Raw genomic sequence first — 18,679 nt, forward strand, 5'->3', positions numbered from 1 at the left:
GATATTTGTCACACTGGGGGTAACCCCCTACCTAAGCTGAGCTTGGCGACTCTTTTCGGTCGAGGGTAAGCCCTTGGAGTTTTAGGCTAACAGCAATAGTAAATACGATAGCTAGCTGAGCCAGCACGGCTAGGTCTCTATGCTTGGAAGTTACTCGAGTAAAAAAAAAAAAGAAACTTGTGATTGGATGAAATAATGGCCAACTCTACTGAAAAAACCAATGTCAAATGGTACACGCCTATCCACACGGCATGCCATCGACACGTATGAACAATATTTTATTTGTAAGTAATTTTATTTATTTATAATAAAATAATAAAAAAACCATATCGTTAATTTTACCCGGAAAAAGAAAAAAAAATGTGAACGCTCACGTCACGAAGTCGTCACGGTTCTTGTCTGTCTTTGTTGGAAAAGGATCAAGAAGAGACAAAAGAGTTCAATGTATTTTCACTAGGACGTACGTGGAACGCTTTTTTTTTTTCTTCATTTTTTTCACAAAATGTTGTTAAAAAGGCCTAACATGCTGACATCAATACGAATAGAAAGGACTTTTTTGTTTATCAAGGTGACATCATTTATGTAGCCTGCTGTTAAATGCATCAGCAAAGTAACGCTACCATAGCCATCCATCTTGAGATGAAGGGTCCACTATGACCTCCTTTATGAATATACAGCAAAAAGCAGAAAATAGGGTTTTAAATTGAGAGAGTAAAGACAAACTGAATTGTAGCTGGCGTTTGAATAGTTAAACTTTGACCAAATGTGAGGTGGGGGGTGGGGGAGCGGGGACCAATTTCGCCACAAGTCTTGAAATTGCATGTATATGCCATGAGGAAATGAGTATGTCATGCGTATGAATGCATGCATGCTTTCATGACATCAACAGTAAAAAGACCATGCCTTTAGGTCAGATATAGATATAGATTTAGATTTAGATGGTGACTTCATATAGTATTGATCCTCTCTCAATTTATATAGGCTTAGTTATATAGGTCAGGCATGAAGAAAAGGCTCTCTATTGAGTATCAAAAAACTAAGATATATAGCAACCGTCACTACATGGCAAAATAATGAGCTGCTACTATATCCAATGCTTCATTTGTCAAACCTTGCATTCAATGTCATACTTCCAAAGTCAAATATACCAAGCAATTATTGGTCTACCATTGTTTGAAGACCACAGACATCTTGTGAACCCTCATGAGGTTCGCATTTGGAAGGGAAACGCTCAAGCCCAACTCTAGTCTGCCCTTAATTTTGTATTGAATATTGAACACTTCAAATGGTTTGACAAAGTCTTTCTCTTTGTTTGAAATTGGGATATAATTACACAATTTGTTCAAACAAGTTTCTCATATATCTAAAATTCTACTTTCTTTAGAATTGCCACTTGTTCTGCTGCAAAACACACATATATATAGGATAACTGAAATATGTAAACCAGCAAATATGTAAACTGGTATGCAGCGACATTTTTATAGTTTTTTTTATTTATTTTTTAAAATTTTACTCCATGGATGTGATCTAGATGCTTTGTTTTATAGAAACAGATTCTTAGATCATCCGATAACGATGTATAAGATGGATCTTTTAAGGACTGAAAATCAACTATTTAGAATTTTCATAAATATATATTCAAGCATATAAAATGGCATTTCTTGATCCGATTATGATTATCCAAATAGTCGATTCCAAGCAAATGGACCACAGCGAATGCATCTGCAATGTTAGATTTGCAAAAAAATCCTATGAAAATCTAGTTTCATATTTTGGTGGTTCACATATTCCTGTTACCCATCCGAGTTGTGCATCCCTTGCCGTAAGGCCGAAGCAGCAGGTTCCCTAATGGGTGAGGAGAGTGGCCTTGGGATTTTACGCAGGTTGCAGTTTGACAGAACTTTCCACGTGGCAGGCTTCCCAACCTGGTGACGGTTTCCCAAGAAATCCATTTGCTCTTAATCAAGCATGATCCTAATTAAATTTCCCTTAACTACCTGAACATGACTGTAACACAACAAAATAGTACTGACTCTATGCAACGTCATTACAAATAGTTCCATGTTCTACTGCAAAGAAGCATGTTCATTTGCTAGGGTTATTGCTTATCTTTGTCAAAGCATGAATGCACTATTTTCCCCTTAACCATCTGACCATGATTCTAATACAACAAAAAAGAGGCACCATGAAAAACCATTACAAATAAGAGTGTTTGTGAACAATGTTAGGTGGGCTCTATTCCTGAAACAACCCCCAGTTGCCTTCCTCATGTAGATACTGAATATGCCTTTACTGAATAATATCATAATTAAGGTGTTGCTTCAAATGGGTGGTAGTTCTCATTGGATACCTTTGAACTAAGAAATCAATAATAAGAAGTAAACTAAGGAAACATATTGCAGAGTTCAACAAATGAAAAGGAGACCTATCCATGGGCAGATAAGTACTTGGTCTCTATAGTTACTACAGCAATTTGTACATATATCCACAGTTCGGTAGATGTGTAGCAATAAAATATGGAAGGAAGAAAAAAAGAGTATCATTTCATGGGATTTGATTACGAACAGAGGGTTGACTCTTGCAGTGGCGGCTACCAAGTTTGGTCTCACTAAAAAGTAGGCTTTCCTGGTCCTTAACTCTTAAGAAACAAGATTTCTGTTCATAAATATAAGAGTTATACTGCTAGGCACCTTGAGATGACAGGCAATAATTTGCTGCTGCTGAGTGTGCTATCATCTTATTGGACCCTGTCTAGACTTCCAGTGGGTAAAATAGAAAACTGCAACTAAGAGGAACCATCCATGAAATATTTTAAACTTTTATTAAAACTAAAAGCCTTAAATAATTTCATGGTCATCATTTTTCCTAGCGTGTAATTGATGCCAGACTTTCTTGTGAATATTGAAGGGGGTTAATCAATGATGGAAGGTTCTGCAGCTAAATTTTTCTAGGAAAAAAGACAGGCTTGTCCTTTGACTTTAAACTCTTTCTAGGCATATGTATCCATTATATAAAGCCCATGTATCTCCAGAAAAGCAACTTGCCAGAACCTTTGAAACTCATCAAAGGGTGTCTCACCTCTTCAAGCAAGCAGCAGAGACAACAAAGGCTGTCTGCCATGGGTAGGGCACCTTGCTGTGACAAGGCAAATGTTAAGAAGGGGCCATGGTCACCAGAAGAGGACACCAAGCTCAAGGAATACATTGAGAAGTATGGCACTGGTGGAAACTGGATTGCTCTCCCTCACAAAGCAGGTTAGTAACAAAAACTTGGCAGAAAAAAAGAGGGAAAAAGATAAAGAAAAATAAAAACTTTTCTTGGTTGTTGAGTTCTGTCAATGATAGTTGTTATTTCATGGTTCAGGTCTCAAGAGGTGTGGGAAGAGCTGCAGACTCAGATGGCTTAATTATCTGAGGCCTAACCTTAAACACGGCGAATTCTCTGATGATGAAGACAGGATAATATGTAGTCTCTTTGCAAGCATTGGAAGCAGGTGAATCCTTTATAATTTGATCTTTCACTGTTCATAAACTTGAATTTTAATAACACCAGAAGCAAAATTCAGATGTACCACATTGATGTTTTCTTGAAACTAGATTAGAAAACACTAATCTGCTTGAATTCTTCACAATGTACAGGTGGTCGGTTATTGCTGCTCAATTGCCGGGCAGAACAGACAATGACATCAAAAACTACTGGAACACCAAGCTGAAGAAGAAACTCTTCGGGAGGCAAAAAGACCAGCATCAATCCAGCAGGATCTCCGGGCGTAAATCGCAAACCAATTCCATCCTCCCCACCAAATCTCCCCTTTTAGAGCCAAACGAGAGCGAACCATCGATTTTATCTTTTGAAAATCGACAATTTCCAGCCTCCTTACTGATGAACTCACACCAACAGCAGCAGCACAATGGGCTAGAGAGCTCCTCTTCAGAAGTGCCCCAACTCAACTACTTATGGCCTGGCTTGCTCTCACTCAATCCCGACCAATATGCACCTTTCTCCACCTGCATGTTTGGTGGTGACCAGAGCTGCAGCCCTTCTGATGGGAGCTACCGCCAAGCTGCAGTAGTGAAGAATGAAATGGTGCCCAATGATATAATTGACACCATGGGGCTGGAAAACCTTCTCTTGCCGCAGAAGGGTATGGATCATCAGAGCTCATACAGGTTCTGTCTTGGTGGAAATGGTGGTGGTTTTGAAGGAGAGAGTGGGATGTGGGGTGCAACACATTTGTTCTCTGATTATGAAGAAACCAAGCCCTTTACAGGCCAAGAGTTGAATAACTTATTCCTAGGTAGTTCTGTTGGTGCTAGCAGCATTTCTCATTGTTTCTCACAGGATAGAATTATGTACTAGTGCAGAAAATCATGGCTTAATTTTGAATTTTCAAGTGGGGTGTGGTGATTATAGGATCAGATGATTTTTCTGTGCATTTTGTAAATAATAATCTTCATCCCTTTCATTTCATCCTTGTGTTCAGTCTAGAGTTATGAGAAATAAATGGTACTCGGAAAAAAATGAAAAGAGGAGCCATTCTTTTGCTTCTATTGCCTTCTTGTTTGAGTGCTATCTTGTGATTATCACCTAATCATAAAACAAAGTCTCGTTCCGCACTTCCAAGTCTCGCTGTCACTCTTTTCTAGCCTCTTGTTGAGAAAAAATAAATAAATTTTCAGTTTCTGTTATTATCACCCATCTCATGATAACGGAAACTTGAATTTTTTAAAGATTTAATTGTCAAGTTGGAACTTTTAACATAGAAGTTGCAAGTGAAAAGAATCACTGTGAAGAGCAAGTCAAATTTGCCTCAAATATTAATGGTTTTATGCATGATAGATTTGGATTCACAACCTGTAAACAGTCTGATTATAAACTTATTGACCTCGTTGGTTTTAGTTATTTATTTTGATTATTTGGAGGGTGTTGATTCATTGTGAAGCCAGCTATGTGTAGTTTTTCCTTGTTGAGACAATTTCCTGTCAAGGGTCAAAAGGTGGGCTACCGACTTACAACGTAATCATTGGCTAACTTTGATGTTTTTTACGTCTTCTATAAGTTTGTTAATGACTTTGCAAATTAAAAGACTATTTTCGAACTCCATGTTGGCTTTTGGGGGATCATTAACTTTCAACATTTTAATTGCCTCATTGACATAATTAAATACTTGATCTAAAGAACCTATGCTCCAAAAGTTCATGAATAATTGCATTAATGTGTTCTGTTAATTCCAATTAATCGAACGCTTTTACGCTAAAATCAAGGAAACTGTCGGCTTTAAATTTACGACAATGTGTGACAATCACCAATTTATTAGTGATAGAGAATTAATTGGAAGATTAAAAGTTATTTGAAAGTGAATTATATGCTCCCTTTTTTTTTCTTTCTTAATTACTTTCATTATGATTTCTTCTAGCGAACATGAAGCTGTCCCATGTGATTACATCTTTATTAAAAGTTTAATTTGGCAGTTGAATATTAGACGCAGGGATGGGATGGTTAGAATTATGGTCTCCTGATCCTCTTGAGGACGGTGGATCCTATTAGTTCAAAACGTTAATAATAAATAAAGGACAACTTGAACATTGTTTAGTTGTTAAACACACACCCATGATCTCACCATTATATCTTGGTATTGATACTCAAAATGATACATTAACCATACATTCACTCAATTGGCAACATAAAACTCTTTGGGCTTACCTCTTGCTCCTAATATATATATATGTATATATATATATATATATATTGTTTCTCTTAATATATTTTTTCAAGAATAAAGTGATAGATTTGGTTATATATATATGTAGAAAGCTAAACTGTGTGAACCACAAATATGTGAACTTTCATGTGGATGGAGTGTTTTTCAGTTTTTGTTTGTTTTTTGCAAATCCGACTCTGAAGATGTGTTTGGCATGATCCATTTGCTAGGAGTCAATACTTGGGTTGTGTTTTTTCAATAAAAAGGTGCGACTTTTTTAGGCTTGGATAATTATGAAAATTTTAAGCTACTGATTTTAAAGCCCTAACAAAATCTACTTATATAAGTTAATGGTTCAAGCATTATTTGCTATAAAACCAAACATGTAGATCACATCCATGCAGTCAAATTTAAAAAAAAAATCCTGAAAATCTCAGTTTACACGAAAATTCACATGTATACTCGTAGTGAGCACGCGTGTAGCATTTTAGTAAGTTCATATATATAATAAAAAGTTCTTTGAAGAAAATATTTTAAGTAAATTCATGTGTTTGCCACCACCTAAAATCTTTGAACTGGACGTGAAGTTAAAATTATATGGGGGAAAACCTATTCAAAATAAGATTCACCAACGGGGGCTCCGGTTGTCTGGTAGGAGAAGTGAGTGCATGTCACCTGGTGTTGGGACGTTTCAAGTTCAAATCTCAATGGCATGGTTGTATAACTGGTGGAGGTCTGCCTAACCCCAACTTGCCTATTAAAAAGAAAAAGGATCCACCACAGAAGTAGCCAGTAGATTTTTATCCAGTTTTTGCACTAGTAAGCATTTGTCCGATGGATCATATTTCCATCATCCAGTCAAATGGATTTCGAGAGAGAGGCTATAAGATTTACATAAGCAGGTGATCATTTATTATATATAGACAAGAATACGATTGCTAGTCAGTCATCATGACAGACCAGGTGCATAAACAAGCCAAAAGAGAAATTAAAAAAATGCTTAATTTTGTCAACAATTTTGTTACATGCATATATATCCAGTGTCAGTTAATACCTTGCATTTCCAATATTCGTTTGTTTTTTTTTTTTTTGCATTAACTAATAAACTGCTTTTTGCTTTCATCATAGCATTCACTTCCATGATAAAACCTCTCCCTTACCTAAAATTTTGTTGCATGGTTATTTTAAAGATGTCATCCTAAATACGTCTTTGAAGCTCCAAGTTGAGCCTATATATGTTGTGGTAATGTGGAAGGCTTTGTCTACTTGATCTAAAGGACCAGATGTTTCATCTGTGGAAGGGGCATGTGTTGGTGTTGCCCACCTCTAGAAACTTCTGCTTAAAGTAGCGAACGAGTTTGTGAATGATAAGTGATGGGGACCCATTGGATTAGTGAAATTATCATGTCCTATATAGTATATGGATGGAATTTTTTAACCATATGCGAGGAGTTAGAGAAATTGGGAAACTTTGATAGTTGATGTAAGTGACTAATTTTCTCTTAAAGCTAGGTCTTTAGATTCATCCATTTATGATGAGGTATATAACTTTTTCCCCACAAATTCTGGTCATCATTAGGCTGAGAAACTAGATGAGCTGCTCGTAGCTTGTGTTCAGCTCATATTGAGCTCGTTCCAACTTATAAAATAGGCTCGGCAAGCTGAATAGAAACAATAGGTGCTCAACTAGGCTCAGCTTGTATATAGAGGTTAACTAGCAATAAATATGTTATATATATATATATATATGGTTTATACCATAAAGTATAGATGGATGAAGTTTTTGTCATTCTAGGAAGAAGTTTAGAGTTCAAATCCCATTGGTTACCATTTTAAACAATATATTTATTTTGTAAATGAGCCAGTTTGAGCTTAGTTCAAAAGGTTTAGAGTCTAAATTTTATTATTTTATTTTAAAAATGTATTTTTTTGGTAAACAAGCGAGCTCAAGCTTGACTTGTTTAACCCACCATAGCTTGAGCTCAGTTCAGCTCGCCCCAAGAATGAGCCAAGCTTGATCACCCTCCATTCAGTTCATTGAGATTGTTTATCATCCCTGGTCATGATATGCTATTAGAGTGAAGTGTTGGTTTTTAGCAATCATAAAATGATCTAGAGGGAATACACCCTTCCTTAACGGCAGACTATTTATTTGCTTCACTTTTGCCCAACAAGAGCTTTTGAAACTTTGTCTATCTAAATTGGGTAGGTATGTATTTTTTATTTTCCATTATACTCAAAATCAAAGTAGAAGGGATAGCTCACAATGTTAGCTTTCCAACACTTCAAAAATGACCTAAATCCGATACCAATAATGAGAAGTTATAACGCCTCAAAATATTAACCCGGAAATACAAGATTTTTTTCTTAATGTGCACTTCAATACAAGGTCTCATATATAGCATTGCCTTAACTGAATTAAGCTTTAAGGAGTCAGCTTGCGAAAGCACCGGTGTTTAATAGCTCCTTAAAACCAAATTCAAGAAAAAACGTTCAATTGACAAAACTTTTTATCAAATAATTTTGAAATCACGATGAAAATCTTTAGTTTAAAATCGGTTAAATATTCTGGACGAGTTACAGGTATTCAAACACACCATCATTCATAAACTTAAACCATCTATCAAATAAATGACAGTTTATTCAAGCAGTCTTAATTTAATAATCCATCAATTCAAAATAAAGTTTCTGGGATTCAAATTAGTGGTTCACATGGCACCCCCCACCGCATCCCGTAACTGCTCCATCAACCTAATTGTTACCTATATAAATTATAGGGGTTAGACTACAACGAGTCTCAATAAGAAGCACATCAAACATGTATGCATATACAAAAAAGTGCACATAACATCAAATATTACTGTGAATAATTATATTGCATAAATAATCACAGGGCATCTAACTAAACAAGCATAAACAACATTTTTATACAATATGTCATAAAACAAGAATAGTATCATGATTATTCATCTGAATTTTTAGGGCATATTTTCACACAAGTTTTCACTTATAAATGTGATCAAGTTTAAGGCTTTAAATTTCACTTTATTATTGTCATGTGGGTACGTGCAGTATAATTATAGCCTCAAAGGAGATCACTCAGGTGTTTGTTATGCCATAAATTTTAATTTTTCGAGTGACTTACTGAGACTGATCCATAAAGGACAGTCTGTGACCAAGAGATAACCCATCAATGGCTGAGATTCTGAGGATACACCCTAATTCTTTTACATAAGACATGGGGGACCTACCACCTAAAAGACATTAGTAATCTTGACCCCTAATTTTAAGGACTGATGACCAAGTGAGACGTCATTGCTCTCAAATGAAAAACCATGACAGTCTAGCGGAGTTTGTACCACCTATCCTCTCTAAGGTAAGCTAGAGTTTGAATGAGTTATTAGATGTTATTAAAACAGGGTTCTATACATTTTCATCATAAGTGCCCACATAGCACCAAAAAGGCTCGACAACCCAAGTACCCTTCCTGGGTAACAATGTCACATTGCCCTCCAGGGAAGAGCCTCATATTGACCATCTTGGTAGTTACGTAGTTTTTATTTGTTCAGTCAAATTTATAACTTATTCGATATGCTCTGGTGCATTTAAACCAAGCGAGAATCTTGCTTGTGAAGGTGTGTCATTGACTATATTCTAGTGCATTTAAACCAACCGAGCATCTTACCTGTGAAGGCCTATCATTCAGTATGCTCGTGCGTATTTAAACCAACTGAGCATCTTGCCTAAGAAGGCATATCTGCAAATTATTATGTGTGCATATGTGTATTTATTTACATAACTTGGTGTACTCACATCACCTACACTTGGTTCTATGCAACACCTTGCTTACTCAGATGAGAATTTGTGTGAATACATATCATACATAAAAGTTTATGCAACATGTCATGTTCGTGCTCTCAAGCACTCATCCAGGAGCATTCACATGTGAAACATGCAACTCATGTATCATAACATATAACAACAATAATAAACATCATGATGCATTCCCTAACATCATATCATAAACATATGTTGCATATTGTTCTCATTCAAGCATTTAAGCATAGCTTGCATTCAATTAACCTTGTCATTGGAAATTCTAGCATATACATAATCCCATGATCATTTTCAACTATCAGCATAATTACCATCATTAGGACCACAACCTGTACTTAAACAAGTTATGCATCCAATTGCTTCAGTTATGGACATCATTCATGTCCAGCAGGTTCACTTTTTGAACCATGACATACAACCAAACTGAGTTTCAACACGAAACAACATGGATAAAATTTATTAGTCTCTGTAAATTTTGTCATATCTAGAATAGAGTAAAATAAAATTTAAATTTTTTATATTAGATGTTCAGACGTGTTAGCTAACTACAACCATAAACTTTGCATCAAAATTTTTCAAACAAAGAGAAATAAATGTCTTACCAAAACTATTTTTTGTTTACTGAGCAAACCTGTTTATTCGGTCTTACCAAAGAGGCATCATCCAACAAATTTACAAAATGACAAAAATTTTGTAAATTATATTGTAGTTAGATGGACATGTCTGGCAAAATATTTTATAGAAATCAGGTTTAAATACCATGCCATCTGAGAATTATAATTCATGTACTACAGTCTATTCTTGTTCTTGGACAAACTGCAATTTAGAAATTCCAGGTTTTTGGAACGAAATTTCATATTTTTTAATTCACAAACCAAAATGATTCAGTGCCTAAAAGTTTTACAATGTCTTCACTAATATGTAAACTAACATTGATAAAAATGTTATCCACAAACATGAAGCGGATTCAGAGAAATAAAATTGACAATCACATGCAGTCATTACAGAATTTCTATGAGAAAACAAATTTTACTCTGACTTGCAGTGGTTGTATTTCTCAATTCGAACCTCAAACGAAGCCAATTTTTTTTGAGACATCCTTTATGTGTTTGAAACATTCCTCAAAAATTTGAGAATTTTTAGATTAAGTGTTTGGGAGAACAATAAAGTTCTTGAAAACTGATCAGAACAAGAACAAAGGACAACATGCAATTTCAATTAACAAATCATTTAATGACATATTTTTCATAAATAAACCACATAAGCATGCATCTTATTGATTTTAATTCAATATAACACATCAAGCATGATCAACTATATTAGATCTAACATGAATCTATATTAAAACATGATGTTCATAAATAAATCTAGCACAAACATGGATCAAGAATCACATAAATAGATTTTATGAAGGAATAAATTAAGCAACCCCAAAAATGATTTTGGTAAAAATGATTTTTGGAGTTGTAAAACCTCCATCTATAGAATATTAGCCCTTTTATACCTGATTTTCATATAGGTATGCATCTGAGAATCCTCACATAACATTCACATACTCCTTAGCATCAAATATGCATCCATGGTTAGAGCGCACCTATATCAAAAAGCCAAAATATGAAATCATAGACGAAAACCAGAACTGTGGGATGATCCTCCTCGTGGCTGCACCAACTCCTTTTCAACAATGGAGGACCAGCTCCAGACCTTTCCAAAATCTCTAAGGAGTTGTGGGAATAGGGAGAAGAGAGAAAAATGAGAAGAAAATAGAGAGAGATAATGAAGGGGAGAGCGATTTTGCCTCCTTATATAACCTTCTCCACATGGGTTTCCTAATCCCATGTGAATTCTCCTCAAAATCGTATGGAGGTGTAGACTCCTACTTTGGGCAAGTCTCCCACCCCTAGTGGATTCCTAATTGGCTTAACCATATAGGATTTTCATTTTTTTATTAATTCTATTATGATAAGGTGGGGACGTCGCATCCCCTTAGGAAACTCGCCTCTTTATGGAGTCCATTCCATATGGACTCCCATTAGCCTAGGTGGGCCCACCTAGGGGCATCCCACCCTATTGGATCTCTCCCCACTTGATCCAATTTCACTTAAATCTCTATTTTGGATTTCGAATCAAATTCTAAATCCAATTGAAAATTTAGATCCTACATCTACACTTAATTAAATCAAAACTTCAAATCCATGCTTAATTAAATCCAAATTCCAATGTGTGTGAAATTAAATTCAGTTAAATTTCAAATTTACTTAAGGTTCATAATGAAATTAACGTATACATTCAAATGCAATTAAATCCATAATTGAGACATCAAATTTATCTTTATTCATTTTAATAAATGTTGAAAATTTTACGAGTATTACATCATTCTCCCTTTAAAAAGAATTTTGTCTTCGAAATTTGATACAAATACTACTCAAACATATGGGGGTACTTTTTCCGCATACCAGCCTTAAGTTTTCAAATGCATTCATCTATACCATGATGTTGCTAACATACTTTTATTAGAGAAATGGTCTTCATCCCTAACACATATTCTTTATGATCCAAAATCTCTACTGGCCTCTCCTCTACTATCAAGTCTTCTCGAATATTCATATCCTCATACTGTATGACATGTGATGGATCATAAATGTACTTCTTCAACATAGACACATGGAAGATGTTATGGATCTATGAGTACTAAAGAGGTAGCACCACACAGTATGTTGCTTTACTAATCTGCTCAAAGATCTCGAAGGGTCCGACGTATCTGGAGCTCAACTTCCCTTTTTTTCCGAATCAGAACACACTTTTGGTAGGAGATACTCTGACAAAAACAAGATCTCCCACAACAAATGAGTTTTCTATGTCACTAGTGTGCATAACTCTTTTGCCAACTCTGACTTATACACAGCCTATCTTGAATCATTTGCACCTACTGTGTGTAGTGACGCAGTATGATTGGTGAATCTACAATCCGCTCACCAACCTCATTCCAATACACAGGTGATTGGCAAGGTCTCCCATAAAGAGCTTTGAAAGGTGTCATTTCGATACTAGCATGATAGTTATTGTTATATGTGAACTCAACAAGTACAACATGCATATCCCAATCACCCTTCTAGTCTAGAACACAGGCTCACAACATGTCTTCAAGAGTCTGGATCGTCCATTTAGACTGGTCGTCAGTCTGGGGATAGAATATCGTACTAAACTTCAGCTTCGTACCCAAAGCATTTTGTAGTTGTCCCAAAAACCTAGAACTAAAGCAAGGATCACGATCAGAGATGATTGAGACTGATACTTCATATAGCCATACAATTTCTCTAACATATAAATCAGCTAGGCTCTCGAGTGAATGGCTAATCCAAATTGGTAGGAAATGTGTTGTTTTAATGAGTATGTCGACAATCAGCCAAATCACATAGTGTTGTTATTGAGTCCTGGGTAAACCCACCATAAATCCATCATGTCTCAATCTGTTGCATCAACCTGCCAGGTCTCTGATACTTGATCTTAATCTGTTGACAGTTCAAGCACTTCAGGATATACCTGAGGATTCTAGTTTATATATAATGTTATTTCGATCTCTGAAATACCTTAAAAAAATATCAAAAAATCTATTCAACACTTTTTACCTTGCGACTTCCCGCTTCACGTCGTTCCACCAATACCTCAGCTATAGTTTCTTGAACATCTTTGTGCTTCATGGATGTATGGTGTACTTAGACTTATAAGCCTCATCCAGAAGCTCCTCGCTCAGTATAGGGTCAGCAAGTTCCCAAAGTCGCTCCTTCATATATATGTTGCCATCCTCTTTAAGTCAAAAAAAGGTACCATTTTGTTGTATGAGCGCTTTTAGCTTCTTGTATTGTAGATCTTTTCTTTGTTCCTTGACTATCCTCATGAGAATCTCTGGCTGAATAGTCAAGTTTGATAGTTGGATTATACCACTGTCATCTATGATAGCTTTCAATCAATAAAGTCTTGTACTAGCTTTCATCCTGCTCTCATTAAACTAGCCAACATGCCACCAACCTTGCAGCTAAAAGCGTCAACAACTACGTTCACCTTTTCTGGATGATAGGAATTAGTGAACTCATAGTCCTTGACGTACTATAATCATCGCCTTTGTCGTATGTTGAGCTCCTTTTAGGAGAACAGGTACTTCAAACTTTTAAATTTAGTGAATACCTCAAATTATTTTTTGTACAAGTAGTGCCTTCAAATCTTTAATGCAAACACTATTACAGCCAACTCTAGGTCATGAGTAGGGTAATTTCTCTCATGAGTCTTCAATTATCGAGATAGGTAGGATATAATCTTCTTGTGCTGCATCAAGACATATCCTAGGCATGTATCTAAGGCATCTATATATACTACAAAACTACCATGACCGGATGACAAAGTCAAAACTGGAGTTGTCAGCTTCTCCTTCAGTATCTCCTTCCACTTACTGTTTCACTGAAACTTGACTCCTTTCCTCAGAAGCTTCATCATTGGCAAAGAAATACGTAAAAAATCCTAAATAAACTGCCGATAGTAGCTTGCAAGTCTGAGAAAACTTCTGATCTCACTAACATTCTTAGATTGATCTTAGTTAATCACAACCTCCACCTATTAGAATATTTGATATTCACTTATGAAAATCCAATAAATATTAAGAATTGCATTTATTTCTCAAAAAAAAAATATGAGATAAAGTACTCACCTTAGCAGGGTCCACAAATACTCCATCTCTTGAGATCACATAACCCAAGAACATAATCTTCTCGAGCCAAAACTCACACTTATGGAACTTAGCATAAAGATGATGTCTCTTATGAGTACTCAAAACCATCCTTAGGTGATCCCAATGTTGCTTTGTGCTTTCATAATATACTAGGATATCATCTATGAATACTACTATTACAAAAGAGTCTAAGTAAGGCTGAAATACCCGATTCAGTAGGTCCATGAATATGAAAGGTATATTAGTGAGTTTGAAAGGCATCACCACAAACTCATAATGCCCATACCTTGTGTAAGACCCGCAAAATTCAGAAATTTAAATAAAAATTTGTGTAATCAATGTGAAAGTTTTGATTTCTCTATTAAATTGACATGTGTGATTGATTTGTGTTAACTTGCTATGTTCCTTGTTTATTTTTAGTACAGTTGACAATGTAAGTTAATTGACAGATAAACTATGAATTTTGACTAATTAACATCTAAAATAATTTAATAATTCATTGATCGAATTAATTTGGTTAGGGTGACTAACCATAGTGTTAAATCATAATTAACTATGCAAGTTAATTAAATAATGGTTCATAGAAAATAAATGACAAGTGATGAATAAATAGAATTATTTAGTCTTACTGGTTTGGATTGGTTGCAATTGGATTTGGATCCAATTGAAGATCAATTGTGAGTTGACTTAGAGTTGAGAGATTAATATATATATATATATATATATATATATATATATTAAATAGACAAAAAAATAAACAAGGAAATTGTTTTGAAATTGAGGTTTTGAGTTTGGATTGAACCAACCCATTACCAATGGGTTGCATCAGATCCAAGGTAGGACTCCTCCTCCATGCCATGCGCATGTGAGGGAAGAGGGATTCTTGGAATCTATATGGAGGTAGAAGGGAGGTGAAGCCCACATGATGGAGACTCTTCACCTTTCCCTTCACCCAAGATCCCCTCGTACAAATTCCCATATGGTTCAAAAAGGGACCATTCACATTTTCAATTAATAATACCAAAATGAACAACTCCTTTTCCAAAACTTTTTAACTTGTTTCTATTTTGGTGAAAGAATTAAAAAGAGGTTTTGAAAGATTGAAAAGGAGAATCCTTTTAAATTCATGTTTTTTGAGAGAAGGATTTGACTCAAGCACCACCCTTCATCTTTCCTCAAGTTCTCTCATCCACTCATCTCCACCTACTCACACCCTCCCCTAATTTCATCATTTTTTGAGAGGGGTCAACACATCCCCTCTCATTCTCATTTTCATTTTGGTATTCCTCTCTCTCAACTCTCTCTTCTCTCTCTCCACCGAAAATCCCTTGGAGCTTCCTCAAGCTCCAACCGATTTTTTTGAGGAAAGCTTGAGTGTACTGTGGGGTGGGGTGCCTATTGGGAACTTCATTCTACACATCATGGAGGGAGGTTCTTCTCTTGTTGTTAGTGATTTTCCTCTCATCAATGATGTAAGTAAAACCACTGGCATTTTTTTTAGATTATAGAAGGTATGACATCCATCCACTCATGTGTATAGGTATTTTATAAGTATTCATATGTATGGGAAAGCCCATTCGAATCATTTTAATGCTTACAATAGATTCTTTTTGTATAAGCTAAGAATACATATGAAGGTATTGGTTCATATTTCTCATTTTATTCCTTTCCTCAAATCTAAATACTTATGTAGTCTAATACATATGTAGAGATTTGTTTTTTGTAGATGCTTATAAAGATGTTCCATATTTAAATGCTTATAGATACTTTGGTAGATATTAGTTTTTTTATTTAAATACATATGTAGTGTTAGTTTTTATCTAAATGAGTATGCAATGTTAGTTATGGTTCTCATAAAAGTTTAAATGCTTATGTAGTGTAGATATATGTTGTTAAAAAAAATGGTTGTTCATGTATGATTAATTATTATCATTTTATGAAAAATAGTTTACATATTCCAGATGCATTTCAGAAGTGATGATGTTCTTCACAAAAATCGGTTCTTAAAACAAATGGTTGTTCATGTGTAATTAGATATTCTCTTTTAATGAAAAATAGTTTGCATATTCTAGATGCATTTCATAAGTGATGATGTTCTTCACAAAAATCAGTTCTTGAAAAAAAATAAATCATTTTTCATGTGGGATTAGATGTCATTCTATGAAAAAAAATTGGTTTGCAAGTTGGTTAAAAAAAAATACATAGATGTATATTACTTCAAATTTGGACCATCTCTTGATGTTTAAAAAATTATATTTATTGTTTTAAATCTTGTCCTTGTAAAGGTTAAAAAAAAGAGAGAAGTTCAAAATATGTATATATATCAAAATAGATACACATATATTCATATTCGATGATAAACCATGTGTCGGTTTCAAATCTGAAATCGAGCGAGTGTTCTAGAATCAGAAACATAAAGGAAAGCTTAAAAATAAATAAATAAATATATAATATATATTATGTACATGTATGTGCGTGTCACTACAACAAAGTAGTAGATTAGCGACGACCACATTCCGTCGCTAATTCGTCGCTAACATGGTTAGCGACGGATTAGCGACAACGAGGCGACAGTATGCTTACGTCGCGAATATTTCGACGCAAATTGGCGACGGAATTATTCCATCGCCAGGTCCGTCGCTAATTGCGACGGAATAACGAGCGCTATATTTCGTCGCCAATCCGCCGGTACTAAACGGCGACCGCGGCTTGGCGACGGATTTAATTTCGTCGCTACGTCGTCGCTAGATTAATATGAATAGCGACGGATGGTTCCGTCGCTAATTCATCGCAAACACGAAAAAAAATTAAAAAAAAAATTATTTGAAAATTAATTACCGAGAACTGTACAATTTCTATTTCCTGTATAATTTATATTTCCTGTAAATAAAAAACAAACCACACAAAAAAATTCATATAACAAGTATCTACAACAATTAATCGTTCCACCTTAAAATTAAGAAGTTTAATTATTTACAATTCAACAATTATAATTAGGAAAAATAAAAAAAAATAGAACTTCTTCAACACAGTCCTCTAATCATCGCCAAGATTTTGTGCGTCTTCTTGTTCATTGTCTTTATCTGTCCCTTCAGCTCCACTACCCTGATTATCGCTAGCAGCCTACACAAGAAAAGAACAGTCAGTATTGATAAACAAAATATAATGAAATAAATTACACACTATATGTGATTCTATCATGTGCTTATGTGTGATCTAAGGCAATAAAAAAACTCTATATGTGATTCTATCATGCTCATATGTGTGCTAAGGCAGTCAAAAAATTGAATATGTGATTATAGCATGTTCATATGTGTTCTAAGGCATCTAAAAAAACTCTATATGTGATTTTACCATGCTCAGATGTGCTTTAAGGCAGGCAAAAAACTATATATGTGATTCGATCATGCTCGTATGTGTGCTAAGGCAGTCAAAAAATTGAATATGTGAATATAGCATGCTCATACGTGCTCTAAGGCAGGCAAAGCAACTTTATATGTGATTCTATCATGCTCATATGTGTGCTAAGGCAGTAAAAAAATTGAATATGTGATTATAGCATGTTCATATGTGTTCTAAGGCATCTACAAAAACTCTATATGTGATTCTACCATGCTCAGATGCGCTTTAAGACAGTCAAAAAAACTATATATGTGATTATACCTGAGAGAGACCTGGAATCGAAGATCCCCTATCCTGAACAGCGGCCTTGATCTCATTTCGGAGAAAGGGGGCGACGGTGTATTGGAAGTAGTTATTCAGTGATTCATTAATGATCTCGCGTACATCATCACTGGAAAGAATAGTCGGCTGCTTGGAGCTTATGTCGGCGCAAGAAGTCGGTGAGCCGTAACTGGAAGAACCAATAACTGGTGAAGTGTTCATATTACTCCCAAACCCGAACACGCATCTTTTTTTGGGTTCACCTGCTGCAGTCACCCATGCTGTAGGATCAAATGATGGATGTTGAGTAGCGTCTTCGCCATATCGCTCTACCATCTGTTGCTCATATGCCTTCTATAAAATAATGTTTAAAGTATTCATTAATAATTAATGATAACATTATGATAACTTGCATATATATTGCAATGATTATTAATAGAATTAATACATACTGTTGTCGTTCTCGCCTTCTTTGATACGAAGACTCCCGTGGTCTTCCGTTTATGTGTTTCTACAAACACATCCTTATATGGTACACTGCCTCCTTTTTCTACTTCCTGCAAAGTTAAATGACAAAAGATTTAGTACACAAGTTTGCAACAATACTTATAAAATTAATATTATATATTGATGAGTTACCATTTTCTTTAGGTGGCTCCCAAATGTCTTAGATCCACCTGTGTGTAGATGGGCTTCGGGCATCTTCGATCGATTTTGTGAAGCCTTCGCAGAGCGATTTTTAAATGCATCTTTTG

At 35.2% G+C, this 18,679-nt stretch overlaps 2 protein-coding genes across 2 annotated transcripts; one reads left to right on the top strand and one right to left on the bottom strand.

Annotated features, from left to right (window-relative positions):
* The first annotated feature begins 3,030 nt into the window (after positions 1 to 3,030).
* LOC149845155 (uncharacterized) lies at positions 3,031 to 4,527 on the top strand. Its single transcript, XM_089997489.1, has 3 exons — positions 3,031 to 3,254; positions 3,364 to 3,493; positions 3,639 to 4,527. Exons 1-3 carry the CDS (start codon positions 3,119 to 3,121, stop codon positions 4,357 to 4,359), a joined length of 987 nt encoding a protein of 328 aa, XP_089853615.1. The 5' UTR covers positions 3,031 to 3,118; the 3' UTR covers positions 4,360 to 4,527.
* A 12,622-nt stretch (positions 4,528 to 17,149) lies between these two features.
* LOC149845156 (uncharacterized) lies at positions 17,150 to 18,156 on the bottom strand. The gene is made up of 2 exons (XM_089997490.1): positions 17,925 to 18,156; positions 17,150 to 17,384 (listed from the first exon to the last, which is right to left on the bottom strand). Exons 1-2 carry the CDS (start codon positions 18,144 to 18,146, stop codon positions 17,298 to 17,300), a joined length of 309 nt encoding a protein of 102 aa, XP_089853616.1. The 5' UTR covers positions 18,147 to 18,156; the 3' UTR covers positions 17,150 to 17,297.
* Between the last annotated feature and the right edge of the window lie 523 nt (positions 18,157 to 18,679).

Source organism: Nuphar pumila, chromosome 2 (genome assembly GCF_984573655.1).
Source record: "Nuphar pumila chromosome 2, dmNupPumi1.hap1.1, whole genome shotgun sequence".
Classification (NCBI taxonomy): Eukaryota; Viridiplantae; Streptophyta; class Magnoliopsida; order Nymphaeales; family Nymphaeaceae; genus Nuphar; species Nuphar pumila.